Here is a 26,614-nt window from a genome sequence, read left to right on the forward strand (position 1 = left end):
GTCCCTCTTTAAAAGGGATAGAAATAAAATAAATGTTCATTTGTTCTCAAAGTATCTGTTTATCAATAAAGTTCCAGGGTCATTTAAACTTTTTATAATTTATTCTAAATGTATTTTTATGAATATAAATAGTTTAAAATGTACAGAAAGGTCCCCCCCCCCCCCCCCCCCCCAAAAAAAAGAAAAAAATGTTAACATTTTTGGTTATGATCACTGTTCAGTGAAAAGCTAATTTAATTTTCATTTTGGTATTTGTAAATGTATTAAATATTGTTTTTGTGGTGTAGGGGTTGAAATGTTTCAAACGGGCAAGTTAGTTGTCTATCATTGGAATTCTTTTTTTGAAGTGTATGTTTTGTTTGTTTGTGGGTTAAATTACTGTAACTTTATTCTAAAATAATAATAGGAAATATTACTGGGCAAATTATTCACACAAACGTTACATTTGAAGGGCACATCTTTATTTGTTAATGCAAGACAGGCAACAAATTTACAAGTGTAGTTATAATCAAACCACACAAATCCTGTACAAAGTATCTGTCCTGAACAAACACTATCCTCAAAATGTCACAAAAATATAACTACTCCTGGCCTCCATCACCCTGTTTTGACTGCTGGGTAGGTGTGGGAGGGTGCACAACTGGACGAGGGTTGTTGAGTTCTTGGTTGTCATCATCCTGGTTGGTGTTGAGTACCTGGGTGAAGCTGTTTGTAGGAACCACTGCTGAAGCCACTCAGGCCACTGAAGTTCCCCATGCCCTGGCTCTGACTGGATGTTGATGAAGTCTGTAGCAGTGGGGTGCTGGCACTGTAGGTGGGTGGAGCACTCTGTGGTCTGATGGGAGGCTCTTGCTGGAACTGTTGCTGCACCCAGCTTGCCTCCTGGGAGCCCCAGACAGAAGTGGGTCGGTGGTTCTGTGCTGGCCACTGTGATGGATGAGGCTGCCAGCCCATTGAAGGACACTGTTGGCTGCTGGGCCCTGGGATTTGTGCAGCAGCATAGGGTCTAAGGAACTCGTCTTGCTGATGATGATGTGTCTGTTTGAGAAGCGCCTGGTGAAGCCCAAACTGGTACTTCTGCAATAGGCTGTTGACTTCACTCTGGAATCTCAGCCACGTGGGGGGAGGGAATATGCAGGTGACCTCCTTCATGAAGTCCACAAAGGTGTCTTTCTGGCATTGCAGGGGTGACTTCTCAGAGAGCTTGTTCAGCAGCTGTCTTTGCAGTTCAGCAATGTTGCTCCTGGTAGCCTCAGTGTCACCAGTAGCCCTGGACCCCAAGGAAGTGTCTGCATCAGACTGAGTGGCTGTAGGTGGATGATGATCAGCAGCATCAGACTCAGACTGGGGAGCTCCTGCTGTTGCAGCCAGAGCTGCCCTGGCTTGGACCTTGGCCTTCATCTGGAGAAGAAACAATCATAAGTAATGTGAAAATATGTGGGCAATTGTTGCAATTTCATCATCAAAATGAAAACATGAAATAAAATACTTACACTGACAGTGACCCTCTTTTTGACCTGGACAATGAGGTTGGGCCTGAGAAATTTGAAGTGGTGCAGGATCCAGCAGTCCCTTGCAGTCAGTTCAATGTTTCCAGAACCTGAGGGAGTCTGCTTCAGCTTGCCAAATCTTGATCTCATGTTGGCGTACCACTTCAGCAGGTCACTGGTCTTGCCCATCTCCCTGGCCTTCTGCTCCCACAGTGCATCCTTCAGGCCCTTCTTGATGTAGTTGGGGTGCTTTTTGTTGAGGATGCAATCTTGCTCAGGGGCCTTGAGCCAGTCAACCATTTCCTGCTCCTTGGTGAAGCCAGCTGTCACCAGCTCCCTCTTGCACTTCTTCTGGGACTTGGCAGCCTCACTGGGAGGAAGCTCATCACTGTCAGAGGAGGACTGTTCTGCTGGCTGATGGACCTCGGCAACTATGTCTATCTGGGTAGCAGGGGGAGGGGCTGTGGACTCTGAAGCTGCTAGGGCATCTTCAACAACAGGAGCTGGCTCTTCAGGGGCTTCTTAGGCTGCAGCACCTCTGCACTATGGCCATGGCCGGTGGTGGAGTTCTTGACCTTGGCTCCCTTCTTCCTTGGCAGCATGACGTGAGAAACTTGGGAAACTTTTTGAAACAATGGACAAAAGGTTGATGTTGAGCAGGCGACTCCTCAATGCAGACCGAAGTTCCAGTGGCAGCTAGGCATGTTTTTATGTGATTCGGTGGTGTTCTGAATTATGTTCGGACTCATTCGAGGGCCAATCAGGATGTTGCAACTGCATTCCAGATGTATTTGAGCAGCAATCGAAATATTCAGATGACATTCGAAGTGCATTCCAGCTGAACTATTTTAATATCGAAATAGATTCCAGCAGCAATCGAGATGCACTCGAAGTGCATTCCGGCTCATTCGAGGTACATTCAGGACATTTTGGCAGGATTTGAAGTGGCTTGCCATTTTGATTTTTCCCTCAAACGCGATCAGAATGTTTCGAATGCTATTGGAATGGCGTAAAAATATTTAGAATGCAGTTAGAATACACTTCGAATGCCATTCTATATTTCTTCTCTTTGAATGCACCTCAAATGTTTTGAGCATGAGCAAAACATTCGGGCCGGCCACAAGAATGGGTCCGAATGTTTGGAATGCACTCAGAATGCAGTCAGAATTTTTAGAATGCGCTTTGAATATCCCGGAACATACGAAGAATTTTCATTCCAATGGCATTCCGGCTCATGCTGTCTCTAGTGTGACTATCAGAAATGTTCAAATATAAAATGGAGTTTATCACTGTCTCAATGACTGCAAGTTTCACAGGCCCTGTGGCTGCAAAACAAGCCCAAATCATCACTTACCCACCATTACAGTGTGTGTGTTGGTTTTCCCCAGACATGGTGCTATGCATGATGACCAGACATCTCCACCTTGGTCTCATCAGTCCAAAGGATATTGTTCCACAAATTTGTTCAGATGGAAAGTCATGCTGCCATATTCTTTTTGGAGACAATGGACTTTTTCCTAGCCACCTTTCCATGAATATCATACTTGTCTTCTTTTTTTCCTTTATATTGTACTGTCATGAACATAAACATTTGAATATACTTACAGAGGCCTGTAGGTCACATGATGTTGCTCTTGGGTTTTTCTTTCTCTTTGAGCATTAAACAGTCTGACCTAGGACTGAATTTGCTGGAATGTACCGGTACACTCCTGGGAGGATTGCCAACTATTTTGAAGGCTCTCACTGCAGAATGGTAAACGTCAAATTTGTTTGGAAATGGTCTTATAACCCTTTCTAGATAGATGAGTAGTCACAATTGCTTGCTGGTCCTTGCACAAGTCCTTGCTGGTGTCCTTTCTTCTTGGTATGATGTAGATGCACATCTGAGTGGTCCAGAACACCAAACTGGCAAAAGTTCTGCTTTTATAGAGGTAGTCACACTTTTTGATGATTCACTGATCTTGTGTCTGTCATTAGTAAGACCTAGCTGCCAATTACTTTCTAAATGACTGTAAAAGTAGGAAGAGTGTACTAATATTTTCTAATTTGGTTTCTGAATGATCAGGCGTTCTCAGGGTAGTATGGCCGTAAGCCCCGTGGCCGGCGAGGGCCTTTCTGTGCGGAGTTTGCATGTTCTCCCCGTGTCCGCGTGGGTTTCCTCCGGGTGCTCCGGTTTCCCCCACAGTCCAAAGACATGCTGGTTAGGTTAACTGGCGACTCTCAATTGACCATAGGTGTGAATGGTTGTCTGTGTCTATGTGTCAGCCCTGTGATGACCTGGCGACTTGTCCAGGGTGTACCCCGCCTTTCACCCGTAGTCAGCTGGGATAGGCTCCAGCTTGCCTGCAAACCTGTAGAACAGGATAAAGCAGCTAGAGATAATGAGGTTTCTGAATGTTGGTTTACTTTGTAGGGGGAAATGATTACATACTGAAATCTGTTGTGGTGTGGGTTGTTTTTTGGTTTTGTTTTGGGGTTTTTTGGTCACCTGAGGTTATTTGCTTGTTCATCAAAGTTGGTGACGACCACACAATTGTTATTTAGGTCCTGATGAAGAAAAACAGAATTGAAGGAAGGTGCACTTTCTTTTTCCCATGACTGTAAATATACACTGCATAAAAATCATAGTTTGTACTACACAAGGTTTTTTTTTCCCCTAACTCAACTTTTTATAAAACTTTTGCTTTCTTTGTGTTCTGTCCTTTATTTCCATGTGCATTTTCCTCAGAAGTACTATGGACTGGAGAACCTGGACAACAAATGGGGAGACATTGAGCAGTGGATGGTATTACTAGAATTTGTTTGTGTCCTAGAGCAGCTCTGGAAGCTAATTTCTCATTGTGTGTGGGTTTTTTTTCCTTTTTTTTTTTTTTAATTTATTAAATAAATAGAACTAGTGGCTTGATGAGGCTTCAGTGTAACAGAATTGCAGCATTTGGGTCATAACACTACCATAATAATAATATAAACCATTGTAAATATATTATTATGATTTTGTTTATAATTCATTGTGCTACAAAAATCATGATCAATTATCAAGGGCTCTTTTCTTTTTATCAGTTTTGAAATGAATACAGTTTTGTTCCACCAGTGTGTTTTTAGTGACTGATGGGAGTAAGAACAAAAGTTCATAGAGGAGGGTATTTATAACATCACGTGTTAATGGTTAAGACGTAACTGTTTCTGTGGTATAATTTTAAAAGATATCTGTGACATGTCAGCCATTTAAAAAAAAAAAAGCAAATGGTGTGCAAATTGGACACTTGTAATTGTTAGCAGTTATTGTGTACTTGTACAATTGACATTTACATTCAGGTTGTACAGTCAGGTCCGTAAGTTTGTCAGTGTCCAAATATTTATCATTATTTTTGGTGTCTACCATATTAGACCCCCACTCAATTTAAGGGACCAAAAGCAACTGGACAATTGTAAAACTGAAGGCAGAATGCCCCAATTACAAACAAAGTGAAGATATCTGCAGCATAGCATCATCAGGGAAGAAATCCACCATCTGGTGATGTCTGTGTTTTCCAGACTCCAGGCATTCATTGACCTCCAAGGATTTACAACCAGGTGTTGAAAATGACAATTCAACTTATTACTTTCTCCAATTACTTTTGGTTCCTTAAAGTTGGGGTAGGTATTATTATTATTATTATTATTATTTATTTTATTTTTTTAAAGAAGCATTTTTGCTATTTTCTGTTTATAAATTCTCTCTACATCCCAATAGTGTAGTGCAAAATCAAATGCACTGACAAAAAAAAGGAAAAAAAATGCCATCAGTTGCAGTCATAGGGCTGTAAAAACCTACCTGCCTACCTGGGGTGCAGTCTGCCCATGTGCTCATTGTGTGTGACTGAAGTCTTCCACAAGGCTAGATAGATGTATTGCAGTCATGTTGCTAAAGCTTAGTGAGCTAGTCAACAGCTGTTACAATAGCCATGTTTGTTGTTTACTTTAATTCTGATCACGTTAGGTGCTTTCTTACATGTGAATGAGACATGAGGGAGCTGGATATGACAGCTACATGCTACACTCCTTTGCACAATCCCCCTCTCCCCCAACACTTGCTCTTGTGGGCTCATCCACCAGCAGCAATCGGGTAGTGCACGTCCATGTGTTTTGGAGGAGTGGCTTTGAAGGGAGGGGGTGGGATTTTTCAGTTTAATATTTTCAAAACTAAGCATAATCTTGCTGGTTTCTCCAAAATTGCCCATCTTGTATAAGAGAGAGACCACTTATAAAAAGTGCTGTAATTCCTCCACCATTCATCCAACCTTGCTGGAAACACCCTACAATTAGAGATAAAAGTTTCCACTTTGAGCTCAATCATTTAGTTTTAACTCCAATATAATGTGCCAAACAGTTAAAATAATAACTGTCAATTTTGAAATACTTATGGACATGAATTTTGTTTTTGTAACATGGTAAAATAAACCACAAAAACTGCATGCTGTGAATTGTGTTGCCTTTCTCTTTGCATTTCCTTTACTCTTTGCTTTTTTCCCCCCACTACCCTTTCCTTTTTTTTGTCCTAACAGGAGGACAGTGAGCGGTATACACGCCACTCACAGAGCCATGTTTTGGTTTGTATATTCTTCTCCTCTGTTCCTTCACCTGATGATCCTTTCTACTTGTGCTTTCTGTCCTTTTTATGTTACCTTTCTCTTCTCATACCAGCCTGGCAAATCCTTTAGGAGACTTTGGAGACAAATAGCAATCCTTACTGCAGCAGCACAAACTAATTTGTTTGAAAGCCATACCTTTTATGCAATATCTTTACATGACATTTATGTAATCATTATGGATGACGTTGGGTTCCTATGGGCATGATGCTTAATGCAAATTTTAATATTATGGGCACTTTCTAGCTTCGTGAACCCAGAGGGTCTGATCGCAACATGCAGTATATCTTTGGAATAATAGATGTTGATATTCTTTGTAAAAAATTTTACTTGGCTGCAAATCAGCCTGCATTGTACAGCCAAATTATACACTAAAAACACAAACTAGTTTAGTATTGTCTAAAATTATAAAATGAACTTTTTCTGTTTTTGACTTGTGTATCTTGACAGGTGTCAGATGATGATGAATGTCTGTCCCTGGGGAGCAGGGGCAGTGTCAGAGTGAGTGAAGTAAGTGTGTGCGTCTTGGGCGGGGTTAAAGACACAAGTACACTGTCTAGATATTACTTGCTATCACACAATGACCTTGCCATTTTGCCCTGCCAGATAGGAAATGCTGTCATATGAACAATGCCTATATTACAACACCGTTTCCAAAAAGTTGGGATGCTGTGTAACATGTAAATGAAAAAAAAATGCAATGATGTGCAAATCATAGAAACACTATATTTCATTGAAAATGGTACGAAGACAACATATCAAATGTTGAAACTGAGAAATTGTATTATTTTTTTTAAATACAGACTTATTTTGAATTTAGTGCCATCAACATGTTTCAAAAAAGGTTGGACAGGGGCAACAAAAGACTGGAAAAGTTATGTAAAGTTTAAAAAAAAAATGCCTGGTGGAACATCTCACTACTAAATAGATTAGTGGATTTCATAGATTATGTTGTGTATGGGTGGCACGGTGGTGTAGTGGTTAGCATTGTTACCTCACAGCAAGAAGGTCCTGGGTTCGAGCCCAGCGGCCAGCGAGGGCCTTTCTGTGTGGAGTTTGCATGTTGTCTGCGTGGGTTTCCTCTGGGTGCTCCGGTTTCCCCTACAGTCCAAAGACACACAGGTTAGGTTAGTTGGTGGCTCTAAATTGACCATAGGTGTGAGTGTGAATGGTTGTCTCTGTGTCAGCCCTGCGATAACCTGGTGACTTGTCCAAGGTGTACCCCGCCTCTCGCCCATAGTCAGCTGGGATAGGCTCCAGCTTGCCTGCGACCCTGTAGAACAGGATAAGCAGCTACAGATAATGGATGGATGGATGTTGTGTATGTGGTATTTTATGTTGTATGTTGTATTTTTGTGTGTTTGTACAGCTGTTATCTTGGCCAGGTCTCTCTTGCAAAAAAGATTTTTATTTATTAATAGGATGTCCTGGTAAAGGTAAAACAAAACTGCCTGGGCAAATAGTGAAACAGTTTAAAAATAACATTCCTCACTGTATAATTGCAAAGAATTTGTGAATCACATCATCTATGGGATGTACAAGCTACCCATGTTGTAGTGTTTTGTAATTGTAGTCTTTGCAACAGCTGTACATATCATTAAAAGATTCAGAGAATCTGGAGAAATCTATGTATGCAAGAGACAAGGCTGAAAACTGACGATGGATGCCCGTGATCTTCAGGCCCTCAGGCGTCACTGCATTAAAAGCAGACACATGTCTGTAGTAGAAATCACTGCACGGGCTCAGGAACACTTCAGAAAACCATCGTCTGGTGAAAACAGTTCATCACTGCATCTACAAATACAAGTTAAAATCTGTTATAAACAATATCCAGCCTTCTCTGGGCCCCGAGCTCATTTATGATGGACTGAGGTGAAGTGGAAAATTGTCCCGAGGTCTGATGAATCAAAATTAGAAATTCCTTTTGGAAATCATGGACACCATGTTGTCTGGGCGAAAGACAAGAAAGACCATCTGGCTTGTGATGAGCACACAGCTCAAAAGCCAGCATCTGTGATGATATGAGGGTGCATTAGTCCACATGACATGGGTAGCTTGTACATTTGGGAAGGCATCCTTAATGCTGAGATATATACACGTTTCAGAGCAATATGCTGCCATCCAGATGACGTCTTGTTCAGGGAAGGCCTTGTTTATTGCAGTAAGACAATGTCAAACTGCATTCTGCATGTATTACAGCTGCATGGCTCCGTAAAAGAGTCCAGGGGCTAAACTGGCCTGCCTGCAGTCCAGGTCTGTCTCCTATTGAAAACATTTGGCGCATTATGAAACACAAACTATGACAAAGGATACCCTGAACTGTTGAGCAGTTGAAATTGTATATCATTATCAGACAAGAATGGGACATTTCTCTTGCAAAACTGCAGCACTTGGTCTCCTCAGTTTTCAAAAGTTTACAGTGGTGTTAAAATTTTTTGATGATGCTTGTTTCTTTGTATAGTTGAATTTGGATTCAGTTGGTGCACAGGCTGGGGTAAGAATTATGCGAATGCTATTTGTCCTCTAATGAGGATTTTAACCTTCTTTATAACTGACTGACGATCTGCTGTAAATCAACAGTTCTCAACTACAGCCCAGCCTATTTTACTGCTTTCCTTGCTTTAACATGCTGGCTATAACTAAACGGCTAAATTCCAGGCTGCTGTTCAAATAACGTGCATGTGTTCAGGCAAGGAAAATACAAAAAATGATGAGGGTCAGGTATTCTCCATGTGCCCAGATGATTGCTGTAAATAACAAGTAAATGTGATGTGTTAGTGTGGTGGTGTCTTTAGCTGCATGTTTTTAATAGGTGATCATTTTGTAGAATGAGGAGATGATTGGTTTCTTCTTTGTTTTTGTGCCTTTGTTTGTATGTTGATGAAAAATACACAGTTGTAACTTCAAAATCTAAGCACTGAATTTGTCAAAAGTGTTGGACTTCATTTGTAGTTCTCAAAGTACACATCCTTAGCAGATGCTTACAGTCATGCGGAAAAGAATGTACCCCCTTCTATAATTCTGGTGTTTATTTTATAACTTGAACTAAATGTTTTCTGTAGGAGTTTATCAGTCTCTCACTTTGCTTTGGAGAAATTTTGGTCCACTCTTTTGCACAGCTCTCTTAAGATCCCACCACTGCATCTCCATGGGTTTGAGGTCTGAACTTTTACTTGGCCATTCCATCACCTTTATTTTTTTCTTCTTTAGCCATTCAGATGTCAATTTTCTGGTGTACTTGGTAGGGGTCGACCGATAATCGGCCTAGCCGATATATCGGGCCAATATTCTGCATTTTTAGGGTTATCGGTATCGGCCATAATTTCCACCGATATGCCGATAACATGCCTTTTTGCAGCCATTTCGTTCCTAACGCGACTGTCACTGCACGTCCTTTCCTGCACTCGCCTCTCTGAGTTCAAGAACACGGTCCCGCCCACCACAACATCTGATTTGTTTGGCACAAGAGATATAGCCAATCAACACCTCATCTCATCTCATTATCTCTAGCCGCTTTATCCTGTTCTACAGGGTCGCAGGCAAGCTGGAGCCTATCCCAGCTGACTACGGGCGAAAGGCGGGGTACACCCTGGACAAGTCGCCAGGTCATCACAGGGCTGACACATAGACACAGACAACCATTCACACTCCCTTTAGAGTCACCAGTTAACCTAACCTGCAGCGCAGCTAAACACTCTGAACTGTTTTAAGGCGCCCGTATCAAGGTAAGGACACGCTGCTTTTGCCGCAGTAAGTCACAAACACACAAGTTGCAAAAGCACAACATCATTATATGTTTACATTCTTCATCTACTACTCGTTAAAATTGTCCATTTGCATCTGTGTAGCCAGGCAAACTTAGCTTACGGAAGGAAGCACTTGAATTAGCCCACAACCAACTAGTCTCGCTGAAACTACATGTAACGTAGGCTGCAGTCATTTTTAAATCCCCGTCTGGAAACGCTGTGAATGTGTCAGTAGTTCTACTCGAACAGTAGAATGACAGCCATACAGAGAGGTGGTCAAGGGAAGACGAAGTAAAACGCAGTGTTTGTTCTGTAGGCTAGCGCAAGCCTACTGGCTATTTGTTATGGTGATGAGTAAACTTCATGACGTGACTTGTGCTCAACAAGCGCATTGCACTTGTATGTTAGGCAGCTGGGCCATAGAAGGTTCACGCTGCACGCTACACGTTCACGTGAAGAACCGGACCCTGGGCCATTAAACTTCATGCTTGGATGTTCACGTGTTGCGTCTGTTCTACTTTGACCGAGTAACCAACAATATGGACTCTTCGGATGACGACGATTGCCTCATTCTGCTTTTACTGAGACAGAGGAAGAGAAAAAGGAACAGAATTTGGAGCCGAGAACACTTCCTTCTGAGAGAAACCCGTGGTGAATTTCAAGTCCTCCCAAACTTGTGCCTGATGGTCCCTGTCTTTATAATCCACCACACGCGGATCCCATAGCAGGGGCCTTTCTCGAACAAACTCGATCAACTTTTCTCGGTAGTCGTCCATTTTATCTCCCTAGACCCGTTCTGATTGGCTGGCGCGGCGGTGACCTTGGGGTCGTGCATGCATTGACTGGAATTTCCATCTTCACGCCTAGAAAAAAGTGTGCATGTTCATTTCTCACTTCACGCGTGAAGTGTGCAGCGTGCAACGTGAACGCCGTTCTATGGCCCAGAGCAAGTCATGCTACGTTTGTCCACTTTTCTTTACACGCGTGTAGCGTGCAGCGTGAACCTTCTATGGCCCAGCTGCCTTAGGCAACTTTATAAAGCGCTATTTGAACATTTAAACAAGCCAGGTGTGACTAGTATTTATAATTCTTGCGCAAGTGATTCTCCTCGCTAGCACTTCTGATTTGGAAAGCGATATACTCTTAAAGGAGCAGCCGCTCCTAATAGGGAATGATAGCCTACTTTACTGAATGTTTGATTTTACTTTTTAAAAAATGCTGCAGGCAGCTCCCTACACTTGGTTTGTTATTTAAAAACTACTTGAAGTTGGTAAGTCTTACTTAGTTCTTAGTGTAAAAGAATCCAGAGTGTATTTTCATTTATTTTCCACTGAAAATGGTGAGCTGTAATATAGTAGGGAGTGATTTATTTTTTTATTGGTGAATATTTTATTATTATTTTATTTCTCATTTTATTCTAACTAATGTTTGACTTTATTGTACAAATGCTGCTGGCATCTCCCTGCACAAAATTTCATGTTCAATTTTACAATTAAACATGCATTTCATGGATATGAAGGTCTGTGTCAGTGTGTGCTATGTTTAATTTCATGTGAAATTATAATGTTTACATTTATCGGTTACACATATCGGTTATCGGCATCCCAATTCCATAATTATCGGTATCGGCCCTGAAATAAACATATCGGTCGATCCCTAGTACTTGGGATCATTGTCCTGTTTCAGTAACCAATTTTGACCCAGCTTCAAAATTGTTCAAAAGTGGAATTCATCACTGTCTCAAAGACTGCAAGTTTCCCAGGTCCTATGGCTGCAAAAGAAGCCCAAATCAACACCTGCTCACCACAATGGTTAGTGATTTGGTATGAGGCGTTTGTGGTAATACACTGTTTAGTTTTCCACAAACATGGCTTGTGCATGATGACCATACATAGCTGCACTGGTCTCATCAGTCCAAAGGATATTTTTCCAGAACTTTTGTGACTGATTTGCAAAATTGCATTTGAATAAAAATCGTGCTGCTATATCCTTTTTGGATATTCTTTTTTTCAGTCATGCCGCCTTATGCTTTTAGCCACCCTTCCATGAAAGCCATACTTGTTTGGTCTTTTTCTGACTATGCTGTCATGAACATGAACAGTTATGTACAACCCCAATTCCCAAAAAGTTGGGACACTGTGTAAACTGTAAATAAAAACAAAAATGTGATAATTTGCAAATCATGGAAACCCTATATTTCTTTGAAAATAGTACAAAGACAGTAGATCACATGTTGAAACAGAAATTTTATTGTTTTTTGAAAAATATGTGCTCATTTTGAATTTGATGTCAGCAACACATTTCAAAAAAGTTGGGACAGGGGCATGTGTTGCATCACCTCTACTTTTAACAACACTAAACGTTTGGGAACTGAGGAGAGCAACTGTTGTAGTTTTAAAAGAGAAATGTCCCATTTTTACACGATACACAATTTCAGTTGCTCAACAGTTTGGGTCTCCTTTGTCATATTTTGAGCTTCATAATGCGCCAAATGTTTTAAATGGGAGACAGGTCTGGATTGCAGGCAGGCCAGTTTAGCACCCGGACTCTTACTACAGAGCCATGCAGTTTTAATATGTGCAGAAAGCAGTTTGGCATTGTCTTGCTGAAAGAAGGAAGGCCTTCCCTGAAAAATATTTTGTCTGGATGGCAGCATGTTGCTCTGAAACATGTGTATATATCATTCAGCATTCATGATGCCTTCCAAGATGTGCAAGCTACCCAATGTCACGTACATTAATGCACCCTCATACCATCACAGACGCTGGCTTTTGAACTGTGCACTGATGACAAGCCGGATGGTCCCTCTCCTTTTTGGCCTGGAGGACGTGATGTCCAAGATTTCTAAAAAGAATTTCAGATTTCGATTCGTCAGACCTTGGGACAATTTTCCACTTCACCTCAGTCCATCGTAAAAGAGCTCGGGCCCAGAGAAGGTAGCTGTGTTTCTGGATATTGTTTATATCTAGTTTTAACTTGCATTTGTGGATGCAGTAATGAACTGTTTTCACAGATGATGGTTTTCTGAAGTGTTCCTGAGCCCATCCAGTGATTTCCACTACAGACATGTCTGCTTTTAATGCAGTGTCGCCTGAGGGCCTGAAGATCACAGGCATCCAATTTCAGCCTTGTCTCTTGCATACAGAGATTTCTCCAGATTCTCTGAATCTTTTAATGATATTATGTACCATAGATGATGTGATCCCCAAATTATTTGCAGTTTTACGTTGAGGAACATTATTCTTAAATTGTTGTACTGTTTGCCCAAGCAGTCTTTTACAGAGCGGTGAACCCCTCCCCATCTTTACTTCTGAGAGACTCCACCTCTCTGGGATGCTCTTTTTATACCCAATCATTTTACTGACCTGTTGCCAATTAACCAAATTACTTTTTTTTTTTTTTAGCATTACACAACTTTTTCAGTCTTTTGTTGTCCCTGGCCCAAATTTTCTGAAACGTGTTGCTGACATCAAATTCAAAATGAGCATATATTTTTCAAAAAACAATAAAATTTTTCAGTTTCAACATTTGATATGTTGTCTTTGTACTATTTTCAATGCAATATAAGGTTTCCATGATTTGCAAATTATCGCATTCTGATTTTACTGATGTTTTACAGAGTGTCCCAACTTTTTTGGAATTGGGGTTGTACTTCCAGAGGCCTTTAGGTCATATGATGCAACTCTTGAGTTTTTCTTTATATATCTGAGCATTAAGCAGTCTGAACTTGGACTGAATTTGCTGTGATGCACACTCCTGGGAGGATTGGCAACTTTTTTTGAAGGCTCTCCATGTGTAAACAATCATCCTCACTGTAGAATGGTGAATTTCAAATTGTTTGGAGATGGCCTTATAAAGCTGGGCATACAATGTGCTATTTTTTCAATCGCGGTATTCAGCTGCTGCTCACACTGTATGAGTGAATCGCAGGGGTAAACAGCACGCAGCTTACGATTCCTGTTCTCACACTATACGATCCGATGCTTGGATGTGATGCTCAGGATTTCAAACAGGTTTGATTTTCATCCGATTGATCGGGAGGAGGTCGTGAGGTGTTAATCGCTTGTCGTTACCCCATGTATAGTACACGATCCGAGACGCACGATTGAGCCAAAACTCGGCCCGATCTCCAAAGTAGTCGCACGAGTGAAAATCGTGTCAAAATCGGGCCAAAAATCGCACAGTGTATGCCCAGCTTAACCCTTCCCAGATTGATGAGCAGCAGCAGTTGCTTCTCTCAGGTCATGATTGATGTCTTTTTTTTTTTTTGGCATGACATCGACACACACCTCAGTACTTCAGAATGCTAAACTTCCAAAAGTTCTGTTTTTATAGCAGTCATCACACTTTTTGATGATTAACTGAGCTTGCATTTCATTAGAAACACCTGGTTGCTAATTCCTCTGTTAATGATTGTGGAAGTAGGAGGTTCTTGTTTTTTTCCAACCTGGTTTCTGAATGTTGGTTTAATTTTTTGGGGGAAATGACTACTTCACCACCACCCCCAAGTCACTTGAGGTTACTTATTAGTTTATAGATGTAGGTGGGAACCACACAATTGTTATTTAAGCCCTGTTAAAGGGATGGCGTAAGGTAGTACATGAAATTTCTATAAAATTTTCCCGTCACAAATAGTCTATTTTAAAAATAGCATAAATAAAACATGAAAAAATGCTATATATTTTTTGAGCAGGAAACATTTTTTTTCTGAAGTTTACTTCGAAAATTGGTAAACCCGTAAGGGTGATGTCACTTCAAGAATAACAATGGCTGCAATAGAGAGCACCATTGAAAGCTAGTTGTAGGATGATATTGAAAGGTCTTCTGTTGTATCTGAAGTTTCATGAGTGATTGAGGAGTTAGAGGGGGAGAAAGAGATTGAGGAGTTGCCTTATGTTGGCCCCTTTATGTACAAGCCAGATGCAACTGATGCCAAAAATGTGGTGCTTGAACTGCCGGATATGGAATGGTGACACAGCCCATTGAGTCTAGGTGAATGATAGGCCTCTACTGTCTTTTGCTCCTGTCCATGTCCCTTAAATCATATTGAGCATCATGATTATATGGTGCTTGTAATAATTGACTAGGCCTATTGGCCCAATTTCTGCAGTCTATTAGTTTCATTTTAGTGTCTTCACTGTGCCATGTGTGACAGCGCATTGTTTTATAGTGGATTTTCAAAGCCCACGACACCAGAATAATTTCACACTGCCAGTATGCAGGGGTAAGCCAAGCAGGGTAAGACTTTCACACTTTAAGAAAACCAGTGCAATAATTATATACTTGGTGGAGTCACGGCTGCATTGTGAGACTTGATGTCTTGCCTGAATTAATAAATTAATGATCATATGGTTGATGGTTATTGGATTTCCTGTGGGAATAGTTCATACAGTTGCCGGCCTGTTAAACATCGAATATTCATGTTCTTGAATTCACTGTTTGTAAGGCGCTTTGTTCAACCACTGTGAACTACTGGCAGAGATTGCAAGAATACCCCGCAGAGATGTATTGGCATGGCCAGCCAAAAGTGGCAGAGAGACCATAAACAGAAGTGGGGAAGCATGGAGAGCTGCAAGCTAGGTTAAAAGCTAGCTCACCAAGAACATCACAGCCAAGCAACTTCCTGGCTAATGTTTGGTCTCTGATAAACAAAATATCTGGCTTCGTATCACTTCCCCACAGATTTACTGTAATGTCACCATTTTTAAGGCAGTGTATGCATCTACGTAAACAAATGTAGGATCTGCCAGTACAGCAAAATTAACTGCTGAATCTAGTATGAAGTGTGTGAGCAAGCAAGAAAGGCTAGCTTACCTCATAGTACAGTACATAATCAATGATGTGGGTTTATAAAGTCATGATGATAATACCTTTTGTGTTGGATGTGTTAGGCTATGTGTGGCACTCACTTTATAAAAAGGATACAATACAGTAATGTCCGGTGATGGTCAGAGTTGATTCCGAACCCAACTCGGAAGTTATTCTTGAGCCCAAAAGGTTGTTGCCACATTTAAGATATAATTTGTTCATATTGTGTAAATTAGATGTACCTCTTTGCAAATCCACTCTCCTATGCCATCCAAATGGCAGTCATCCATGATATGCTTGAAACATAGCATGCGTGTATTAATGGGGTTGAAATGGGCTTGTTTAGTTCAAACAGAACATGTCCATTTTCACACTTGATGACCTGTCTTTAGGTCTTTTTAAAAAACTGTTGTGCTGAATGTAAATAAAACATCACTGCGGTGTGGCGTTTTTGAATGTAAAAAGAATGTGAGATGAATGTGAATAGCGATTATTGGCTTTGATAAGTATGCACAATGGATTTTATTTCCAAAGATGGGTCTTGAAATGACTTCACGACTGAAGATTGGCAGAGCTTGCCGAAGATTTGTGTATTGGTTGCTAAGAGCATTGCTTGGAGCTTAATTCAGGACTGGGTGAGGATTTATGAAACACTTAAATGAAAATATTTTTTAGGGTCATTTTCTGCCTCAGAATTCACTCCAACTGAATGTTGATGTGCTACTTCACACTATCCCTTTAAATAAAAACGTAGAATTGAAGGAAAGTGTACTTTCTTTTTCCCATGACTGGTATGTTTAAGCTGCATGATTTTCTTATAATTTACTGTTTGGCTTTCAATGAACTTGACATATTAAGAGGTCTTAAACAATAAATGATTACAGTGTAACCTGGATTTAGCAAACAGTCTGCCATATTTGAATATATTTCTACATTTTTCCCCCACAATCCCATGTAGCTATCCCATACATCTTATTTACATTCGTACAAGAGCATAAAGAAGAAGAAAAAGAAGACGAGGCACTCTTCTGATATTGTATGTTAACAGCACTGAAGAAAGTGTTTCAAGATTTTTAGTGCATATTTACCTTGAACAGTGGTGGAAAAGGCAATAATGTTGCCTCCCCCCCCAACAGAGTAATGGTTATGATCATGATTACAGCACAATTTCCAGTCGGGTTAGTATCACCACTAACCATGTGTTGGAAGGTCTTTTGTATGCTGTAACACATGTTGTTGTTTTTTTGTTTTTTGTTTTTTATTGAAGTAATTTTCAGCATGAGTTGTTTTTGATTAATACATTTTGCAGGATTGTTTCCATGAAGTATGAACTCTCATTCAGGAATTCGTTCACTAGGACATAACTAATGCTAACAGAAAAGGAGTTGTTGGTTTTGTTAACAAAACTGTAGTAGGACAGGTTGGCCCAGAAGGAAGCTAGTAAACATCAGAGGAAACTGCAAGATTGGTTTGAGCTGCCAGTTAGGACATAGTAACTCGCATAGTCATTCTTTACAACTGTGGTAAGCAGAGAAGCATCTCAGTATGTACACAACATGCTGCAACAGCATAAGATCATATCAGGTTCGACTTCTGTCTGTCAAGAATAAGAATCCTGAGGCTATCATTGGCATCCACACTGGACAATGCTTATTTGAGTTACCATAGACTTCCTGTCCACCTGGTCTCCTCTGATTTCCCTCAACAATGTGTTTCAGCCTGCAGACCCTTCACACACAGGATGGTTTTTTTTTTTTTTTTGCTATTTACACCAGGGACTTGAAAGTTGGTAGAGAATCATGGGTGAGGTGGAATGTGTAGGATGGTGGTAAACTAGAGGTTATAATGTGAACATCTGTTGACATGATCTGGTAAAATCAGCAGTATGTGACCTGAAGGGGGACTTCTGTGGTAGAGACCTATTACAGTACATGCAGCTCACAGAACTGTGTGTGTGTGTTTCCAGAATAATTAGTTATATTAATATTAGCTATCTATTTAAAGTATTTTCAAAACAGATTTTATATATAAAATATTAACGTGTATATGTATGTATGTGACCATGGAGTTTTTCAGGGTTTCAATGTGTCCATGTGGGTTTCCTCTGGTTTCTTCCAAATACACAAAAACATACCAGTAGGTGGATTGACTACACTAAATTAGGTGTGAATGGGGTGTATAAATTAAGAATAATTAATCATAAATTAGTCAGCCAAAGAGTGTATTTGTGTATGTTCTTTCTCTGTTCTGTCATTTTTCTTTCATGCTTATTAGGGATCTTTATATGAAAATAGTCTCTGCAGTGGCTCTCGGCTCTCCAGTACCCATACTGTAAGAAAGATATCCTGATGTTTTCTTTTCTCTGTGTGGAAACTAACAGTGCTTGCTTTGCAAAAAAAAAAAACATTTTCCATCAATGGAAATATGCGGAACAAAACTCTTGGGGGCATGCTTTTATCAGAAAACTATCTACAACAGATTGGTATGATATGGCCTGATTTGAGGCTGAATTACTGCCTGGATGTAGAATATTTTCCTCTAACAGCACATTACATCAAGTGACATTCCTTTTATACCACAGTGACTGACTTGCCAGTGATTACAATTTTTTTAATTTATTGGGGGCCAATTACCAAAGCTGTGTAAGCACTAATTGTGTTTCTACCTTTTCTTATCATCTACTACTTCTAGCTAGAACCTTTATGGTAAAAAGTTTTTAAATTTGGGACACTGATTGGGAAAATTCCCTCAATTCTTTTCACCAAGTTTCATGATTGCACCTCATGTCCAAAGGGGAAGTGCATTTATATGTGTAAATGTTTAACCACATGCCCACTTTTTAAAAGTGAGGTACCATTGGATACCTTGGCTCAAGCAGAGTTCCGCACATGGTCAATTTCTGCCATATTGGATTTTCTCAAAAACATTTTTACAGCTCACAAAGTTTGCTCAATCTTCACAAAATTTGGCAAAGACAATCTGCAGACCAAGCCTCACAACAGTAAATTGTTGACTTTTTAATTTACCAAAGCGGTATAGCCAATAAAAATTCAGCAGTGAAACCACCAAACAGGAAGTGAGATCCTATCTCGACAATGCTTTGATGCATCAAAACCAAATTTGGTACATGGACTTGGAACCCCATTTTGAGGAAGCACAGAAAAGTTGGTCATTTGACCACTAGGGGATGCTGCAATAAGCAAAAATGTGTTTTGGCTAAAAAGTGTTGCTGTTTGCCTTAAAAAAAAAAATTGTTTGCTGATACCTTCCCAAGGCCAAGACATGGCAAGTTTTCAAATCAATATAAATGCTCTGGCCTCCATATTGGATTTTAATGAAGGGATTAAAAAGTTTTCACAGGCCACAAAATCTGTTCAATCTTCACAAGATTTGGCACAGATGATCTTCACACAAAGCACCTCAAAGACCATGAGACTCCCCCCCCCCCCCCCCCAAAAAAAAAAAAACATTGATGCTGCTGAATGCATTAGGTTGTAACAGATGAACTTTTTTTTTTCATCTGTTACAACCTAATGCATTCAGCAGTATCAATGGGTTTTTGTTTGTTTGTTTTTTGTTAAATGACAGCACCTTTTTATTTTGTTTTTATTAGCCGTAGATTATGTGCAGCATCCTCCATACAAGTCCATGTGAATAAGCTGTTACTACAGGAGCAATAATGTATTAGAATGGGTAGGTGGAACGATCCATGTTGTGTTGTTTATAGAAAAATTTCATGCAACTTCTGATTTCAAGAATTCAGTAGTACTGTGATATAAAGAAAATTAATCAACACCTTCTGTCCTGTCAGATTTGGGAATTCAACATCACATAATTCAACATTCAACACTGGCCAAAGGTTTGTGGACACCTGAACATCACACCCATATGTGGTTCTTCCCCATACTGTTAAATTATGGCAGGAGATTATTAAAACAGCAAGGGGGGGCTAAATCTGGAATGGTGTTTTCAACAAGGACGTACAGTATGGGTGTGATGGTCAGGTGTCCACCAACTTATGGCCATATGTGCATGTATTGTTGCCATTACATAATTGGCACGTGTGTTCAGCTGTTACTATACTAATGCCACCCTTTATTTATTATCTTTTTAATCCATTTAATCCACTACTTTTTGAATATTTAAAGACTAGGGATGTACCATTTCATTTGCCCTTCAAGAGTAAGAATCAGCTATTTGGCTGATGCAGATTTGGAAACGGAAGCTGGCTTCCCTGCTCTCTGCCAGCTTCTGTTTGTAATCTGGGTAATATAAAATTATTTCAGAATATGCTTTCTGAGATATCGTGGGTATCGTTATTTCTTTTTCTAATGTTTTCTAAAAAAAAAAATTCAAATTCTGATTGGAAGAAGCTGATTTGATGTTAAAATTCTGGACTGTACTGGATCAGTGCATCTCCATTATGGATTGACTACAGGTTGTTGGGAGAAATCACCATTTACCATAATGCTACAGTTGACCCAAGTAACCCCAGCCTTGTTTTTGGTTTCAGTAAGTGTGTCTGTGTGTTCACATTCCCTTAGTTGTCTGAGTATAGTGGTCTTATGGGCTCAAGCTCCAGAGCATCATCCACAGCAAGTTCCAGATGTCCTAGCCCAGTGGTGAGCTTCCAATTCAGTCTGAGTGTCACTCATCATCTAATCAAATGTACTGGTGACTTTTTAGCACCTCATTTAGGCATCAGGGTTTATGGTGAAACTAGCATTTATTGTGAGGTCACATTGTATAATTGATGCCATTTTGAGGAAAGAATAGAAGTTTTTGAGTAGGCCAATGAGATGCCTTCAATTTGCTATACTGTTGGTAGCAATAACTATTAAAGAAGCAAGGGATTAGCATTTTATTTTACCATCATTATAAGTAGATTGGTGCCATAAAAAGGCACCACTGGACTCCAACAGAGCACTCCCAACTGTGTAATGAGTGCTTTACTTCAGATATGTCCTCTAGTTAACACGATTCTGTATTAGCTAATGTTATTGCTTTCAGAAGTGCCCAGTCATTAGCCATATTAGCTGTGCAGGGAGCTCCCAAGCTCCCAACCTGTTTGTTAACCACATCTGTCAAACAAAACATTATCTGAACCATTCGGCATTTAGTGTGTTAACGTGAATATTTGTTTCTCACCATTCACACATTTAAATCTTCTAAGACAAGTTTATCCAGCTGTTTTAGGCTACATCCACACGACAACGGCAACGAGATTTTTTTTTTTTTTTTAAATATCGCATCCACATGGGCAACGGATCAGTAAAATTTCAGGTTCATATGGCAACGCAACGCTTGCTGAAAACGATGCAATACACATGCCACACCACTACGTGCGCTGTAAGACAGTCCCATCGGAGACACCAGAACAATAGAAGAAGTAGACGCATGTGCATAAACCCCTTCTTCTGTAGCATTTAGCATTAGCCACATAAAGTTTTGATTATTAATCAGTAGCGTAAAACGAAAGACGCAGAAAGAGGAATGAATGGGGATAGATGGAAGCCGGTACGCCAACATTCTGATATCCTCCAGAATTCTTTAATGGTCCGGAATAAATTGAATGCTACACGTTGATGCATTACTTTGTTCTTCTACGTCCTTTTTGAGGAATGTATTGTCGGACTTAAACCAACATCTGAAGAGGTGAGATTGCTCCTTTTTTTTTTTCTATGTTTGCTGGCGGGATTGTTTTTGTTTTTGGAAAGCGCACGGGCGGTGCGCGGTTTGGTACTGCTTCCGCAGTGTTTGGACTAAAGACTCTGCCCTAAGGGCTATTCTCTCACATTCTCTCTCTCTCTCTCTCTCTCTCTCTCTCTCTCTCTCTCTCTCTCTCTCTCACTTTGCACCATTACACAAATATTCACAGTGAAAATATTTTGTAAGCGCGTTTCATGAACCAAGTTATAGGATTTGTTGACAACTCGCATCGAGTTTGTTACACTTCTACCCGGCGTGAAGCACTGACAGTCATGTGGTTGTGACGTCATCGTAAACAAATCCGTTCTACTCATCCAGACGACTTCGCAACAGGGCCATTGCCAGATTTTTTCACTCTGGAACCCGTTCTCAAAAGATTTCGTTTTGGGGAACCCAAAACGCTGATGCCGTGTGGACGCCAGGCCGAAACGATAAACAATTTTATCAGATTCACCTGAATCCGTTGCCGTGTGGACAGGGCCTTAATCATACTGCCATGTTGTCAACAACTGTTAAACTTCTCACAGCAGCAAAATATTGCTAACACTAGCACATTTGAGTTATCAACGCCGTCTATCATTTTGCTGCTGCACTGGTACTATGACGCTTCAGTGTGTAGGTGAGCACCCTTGCACTGAGGTCACATTTACCTTAGCAACCATCGCTACCTTATGCCTGGGGAACAAGCGAACTTTGTTTACATACTGTTCACATACTGAAGCAAAGTGAAGATGTCCAGCATCTATTGCCTGAAGAAAACTACAGCTAAAAAAGCTCTACTACCAGATTACTTGGATAATCTTAGTCAGAAAGAAGCAAAGGATAGCTATAAATGCAAATTAGAGTTTATTAGCATTTTGATCTGTGCAAAATTCCTCGAAATGACTGGAGTGATGGTGTAGATTTGTGGCCTTGCATTAGCATTAGCTACATGTTGGAATATACCACCTTTTTCCCCAAAGAGTCCTGACATGGAAGAACAGTTTTTAAAAAATCTACAAAAGCAAGAAAACCTTCTTTGTGTAAAAACTTTTTCCTGACATCAGCTTTTGGGAACAGAATGTTGTGAAAGCCAGAGCATTTACACTCAAAGGACTCCTACCTGAACTGTGGGCTAGATGGTATTCCCGGCCCTCCATGTCTCAGCAACTCCACGGACATCTAGTTACACAGCTGTTTGCACTCTATCATTTATACAGTGATGCTTATTATTGTTAAAACAATATCTGAAATGTTTTTGTAAAATAACAAAATATCTTGCTGTAGACTTTCAAACAATATTGTAAGATTTTATTTTAATTTTATCTAATAGTGGATGGTACAATAATTACAAATCACCACATTCCAGCTATAGTCGTATAGTAACTATAATCACCCTTGTAAAAATAATTTCAATAAATGGTTAATGTTCAATTCCTTCTTCATTTATTCTCTATTCAAAAGGCACAACTGAGTCACACAGGTTGATAAGTGAGTAACAGACAACAATTTTATCCAAAATAGTGTTTCCTGCCTTAGTCGACTTATTTCCGTTTCACATGCATGCAGCTGTTGTAAAATTGTGTTTGTGGAGAACGCTCTTGAACTATAGGTTTATTAGTACACTCTGGCTCCATGGTGACATTTTGTACAGGATTGGGTTCCTTTGATAATGGAAACAAAGCTTCAGCGCTCTCGGTTCTTAATCTTTTCTGTTCTTTCAGGATATATTGCGCATGTCGCTCCTTGTTGGATTTTTTACTGAGTTATATCCGAGTTGTTGGAAACCAGTCTAGATTTTCCGTCTTGAATAAGGAAGCTACTTCGCCTGTAAAAAAAAAAATCAGACACTTTCATGAAGAAGCTAACGAATGCGAGCAGAAAAAATAAAACAAGATTCTAAATAGTAGTACATCTTGAAAGTTTTAACTAATTTTCTGATCAACTCGCATACTAAGCATAGTCTACTCTTAACCACCTGATATTGATAACTCTGCTTGCAGACTGCAAAAGACATTTCAGTGCCCTGAAAAGAATAAAAACAAACAAAAGAAACCTGATGACAGCAAAACCCTTCAACCACCTCCTCATGATCTCCCTGCAAGGCCCACCATGTGAGGAGGTGGACTACGCTGCTGCGGCTGATGCTTGGGTTAACGAGAAAAAGAGGAGACTCAAGTGATCAACTAATGGCTTGAACTCTGGGTTGAGTTCATCAGTTGATCATCTAGCTTACCACCTCCAAGTGTTGTACCCCAGACTTAGTACTTGTTTCAAGAACCGTCCTTTATGGTTTACACCATCCGTATGTGTACTAGTAGCAGTATTATTGCTCAAACATGTTTATTCTGAGGTGCTTTTGGTGTTCAGTATTAAGTTGGCTTAAGTATAAAGGGCATTTGTGCAGTAAATGCAGTCTACAGGGGGTATTATAATTATTTTTTTCTTACTGCAACAGAATTCATTTGAACTTTTGGTTACTGGTGTTCGGGCAGTGGTTCAGGTAATAAAACAGCATTATATAATACATTGTTGTCAGATGATGACTTTATTTATTGCTCATGTGAACCCCATGCTGCAAACCACAGCATCACAGACCTCTACGGTACTTGTTGTAGCAACCTTTTCAACCACATTAACAGTAAAAAGTGACCGTGTCCATACCACCATAAAATGCTCCTAAAAGTCACCAGATGCAACCAATTGAGCTCCCTTTTTTCAATATTTTCCAGGGGAAGACCCCCCCCACCCACACACACACACACACCAATGTACTCTCCACCCTACAGGCCGCACAGGGTGGCCTACAGCCACCCAAAAGTTGGGGCTTTATTTTAATCCTGGGGTGAACACTGATTGATTGAATTCTAAGTTCAATATTTTATTGAACTTTCCAATAAAAGTTTTATTTTTAACTTTTATTGATTATTTTAATAAAATATGTTTTATTATTAATATTTGTAATTTTATTTCTTTATAGCAATAAGGATATAATGTTTACACAATACAGACATGGTACATATTTCTGGCGATGTTGCTTCTTTTTCCCCCAGAGTCAGTTACAAGCATCACAGTCACAAGCAAATACTATTTTCAGTTGGTGATGGTTATGGGACATGACAGGATAATGGTACAGTGGGTATAGAAAATAATGACCCCCAAAATGTTCACGTTTACAGTCTGAAATGAAAACGCAAACAGGATTTTTCCAAATGTATTTACTTGCTCCATCATACAACATCCAAGCAAAAGGAAAATAGCAGGATATAATAATAATAATAATTATTATTATTATTATTGCCCTGTGATGACCTGGCGACTTGTCCAGGGTGTACCCCGCCTTTCGCCCGTAGTCAGCTGATAGGCTCCAGTTTGCCTGCGACCCTGTAGAAGGATAAAGCGGCTAGAGATGATGAGATGAGATGAGATTATTATTATTATTATTATTATTATTATTATTATTTAAAAACCTAGAATAACTTTGTTTGATATACAATCACCCCTAAGAACATAATTTGTAACTTAATCAGGTGAAACTCATCGCCTTCTTGATTGTACACCAAGGTTTGGAGGCTTCCACCACAATTGTAATTATTTTGTTTAGTTCAGAATAAAAGTAGGTATTGTTTGTGCATTCCAGTGCTTGGTGGTGTTATTAAAAGCAAACAATCTTCAAAATAACCTGGAGATTTGCAAAAAGATTTCAAAGGCTGTTTACATCCCTGGGAGCACAGTTAAAATCAGTAATTAAGAAGTGGAAGGTGTTTGCTACCACCAAGACCCTGCCTGGTTCAGGGTGTTCCTCCAAATTGGATGCTAGAGTGAGGAAGAAACTGCTGAGGGAGGCTACCAAGAGGCCAATGGCAACTTTGAAGGCATTGGAGGACTTTGTCAGATTGGTCATTGTCTGCCTGTGACGACAATATCGCAAGTGCTCCACAAATCTGGCTTGTATGGGAGGGTTGCAAGAAAAAAGGCAGCTCAAGAAAAAACACATTAAATCTCATTTGAGCTTTCCAAAAAGCAAATTGAAGATTTTGAGACCAAAAGTGATGCCAAACAGTATATCTGCCAAAAAGGCAATATAGCTCCCCATACTACAGTAATGCATGGTGATGGTAGCATCCTGTTGTGGGAGTATTTTCTCTTTGGCAGGGACTGTGGCACTTGTCAGGATAGAAGGGAGCAGTGGATGGAGCAAAATACTGACTAATTCTTGAGGAAAACCTGCCGCCCTCTGCCAGAAAGTTGAGGATGGGAAGCACACTGCCAAATTGACCATACAGTGGCTAAAAGAGAAAAGGGTTCATGTCCTAGTCAGAGCCTAGACTCTAATGAAAATCTATGGAATGACTTGAAGATGAAGCTGGATAAGATCTGTGTTGTGTCTTCATTTGAGGCTGTAAAGCAACAAAATGTGAATATTTTGAAAGGTTTTGATTCTTTTTGAAACCCACTCTGTATTGCACACAATTTCATAAGCTTGGAGCTTATACCTGGAAAAATCGAGTTCATACCTGAAAAATAATGTCCATGTCATTTGCTTCTCATGATGAGAAACTGTTTACATACCACTGTGTGTATGTGCTACCTTAGGAACTGCATGAAAATGAAAAAGTGGTGTAACTAATGTTCTGTTTTCAATTTTTTTTTGTTCTGCTTACAGTTGGATGACGGATTGGACAGAGATTTTTTTGAAAAGGTTAGCAAAGATATTTTTCTTCTTGGTTTTTGCTCAAATTTAAAGACTTTCGAGTGGAAGGTTGGTATTAATATCTGTAATTGATGGATTCATTGGTTTTCTTTGGAGGGCTCCTCTCGAGTATCTACTCTATCCACTGCCACTCAGATTTCACTGGGTGGGGCTTCTTCATGCAAAGGAAGTGACAGGTCTTCTGTCACCGCAGATACAGAGGCATCCTTACAGGATATTAAGGTACCTTCTTTGTTGATACTTTATCTAATGCTGCCTCACTCTCTTTTGTTTAGTCATTTAAGACTTTTATTTATACAGTCAGTTCCAGAAATATTGGTAAAGATGGATAAGAATGCAAGTGTAAAATTTCTCCAAGGATCACAGTTGTATTGTACTTTATTTTACATACTTTACTATATGCTATTGGGAATGAGAATCACAAGAATGAAAATCAATATGGATGATACTCATGACTGAGGATAAGAATCACCTGATATTCCTTTACTGCTTTCTGTTAAGGGAGAGAAGTCAGCAGCATTCAGTTTGTAACATCTGGCA

General features: G+C 39.9%; 1 protein-coding gene across 1 annotated transcript in view; it reads left to right on the forward strand.

Moving 5' to 3' along the window:
- LOC132892101 (uncharacterized) overlaps nt 1–26,614 on the forward strand; it is a 178,645-nt gene that overhangs the window by 74,533 nt on the left and 77,498 nt on the right. The window contains exons 4-11 of the mRNA XM_060930502.1: nt 4,219–4,275; nt 6,035–6,079; nt 6,569–6,628; nt 8,580–8,612; nt 20,217–20,294; nt 23,819–23,863; nt 26,027–26,062; nt 26,171–26,296. Of these exons, the coding sequence (XP_060786485.1) occupies nt 4,219–4,275; nt 6,035–6,079; nt 6,569–6,628; nt 8,580–8,612; nt 20,217–20,294; nt 23,819–23,863; nt 26,027–26,062; nt 26,171–26,296 (480 nt within the window). The remainder of the gene's footprint in view (nt 1–4,218; nt 4,276–6,034; nt 6,080–6,568; nt 6,629–8,579; nt 8,613–20,216; nt 20,295–23,818; nt 23,864–26,026; nt 26,063–26,170; nt 26,297–26,614) is intronic.

The sequence above is a fragment of the Neoarius graeffei genome, chromosome 9 (assembly GCF_027579695.1).
Source record: "Neoarius graeffei isolate fNeoGra1 chromosome 9, fNeoGra1.pri, whole genome shotgun sequence".
NCBI lineage: Eukaryota > Metazoa > Chordata > Actinopteri > Siluriformes > Ariidae > Neoarius > Neoarius graeffei.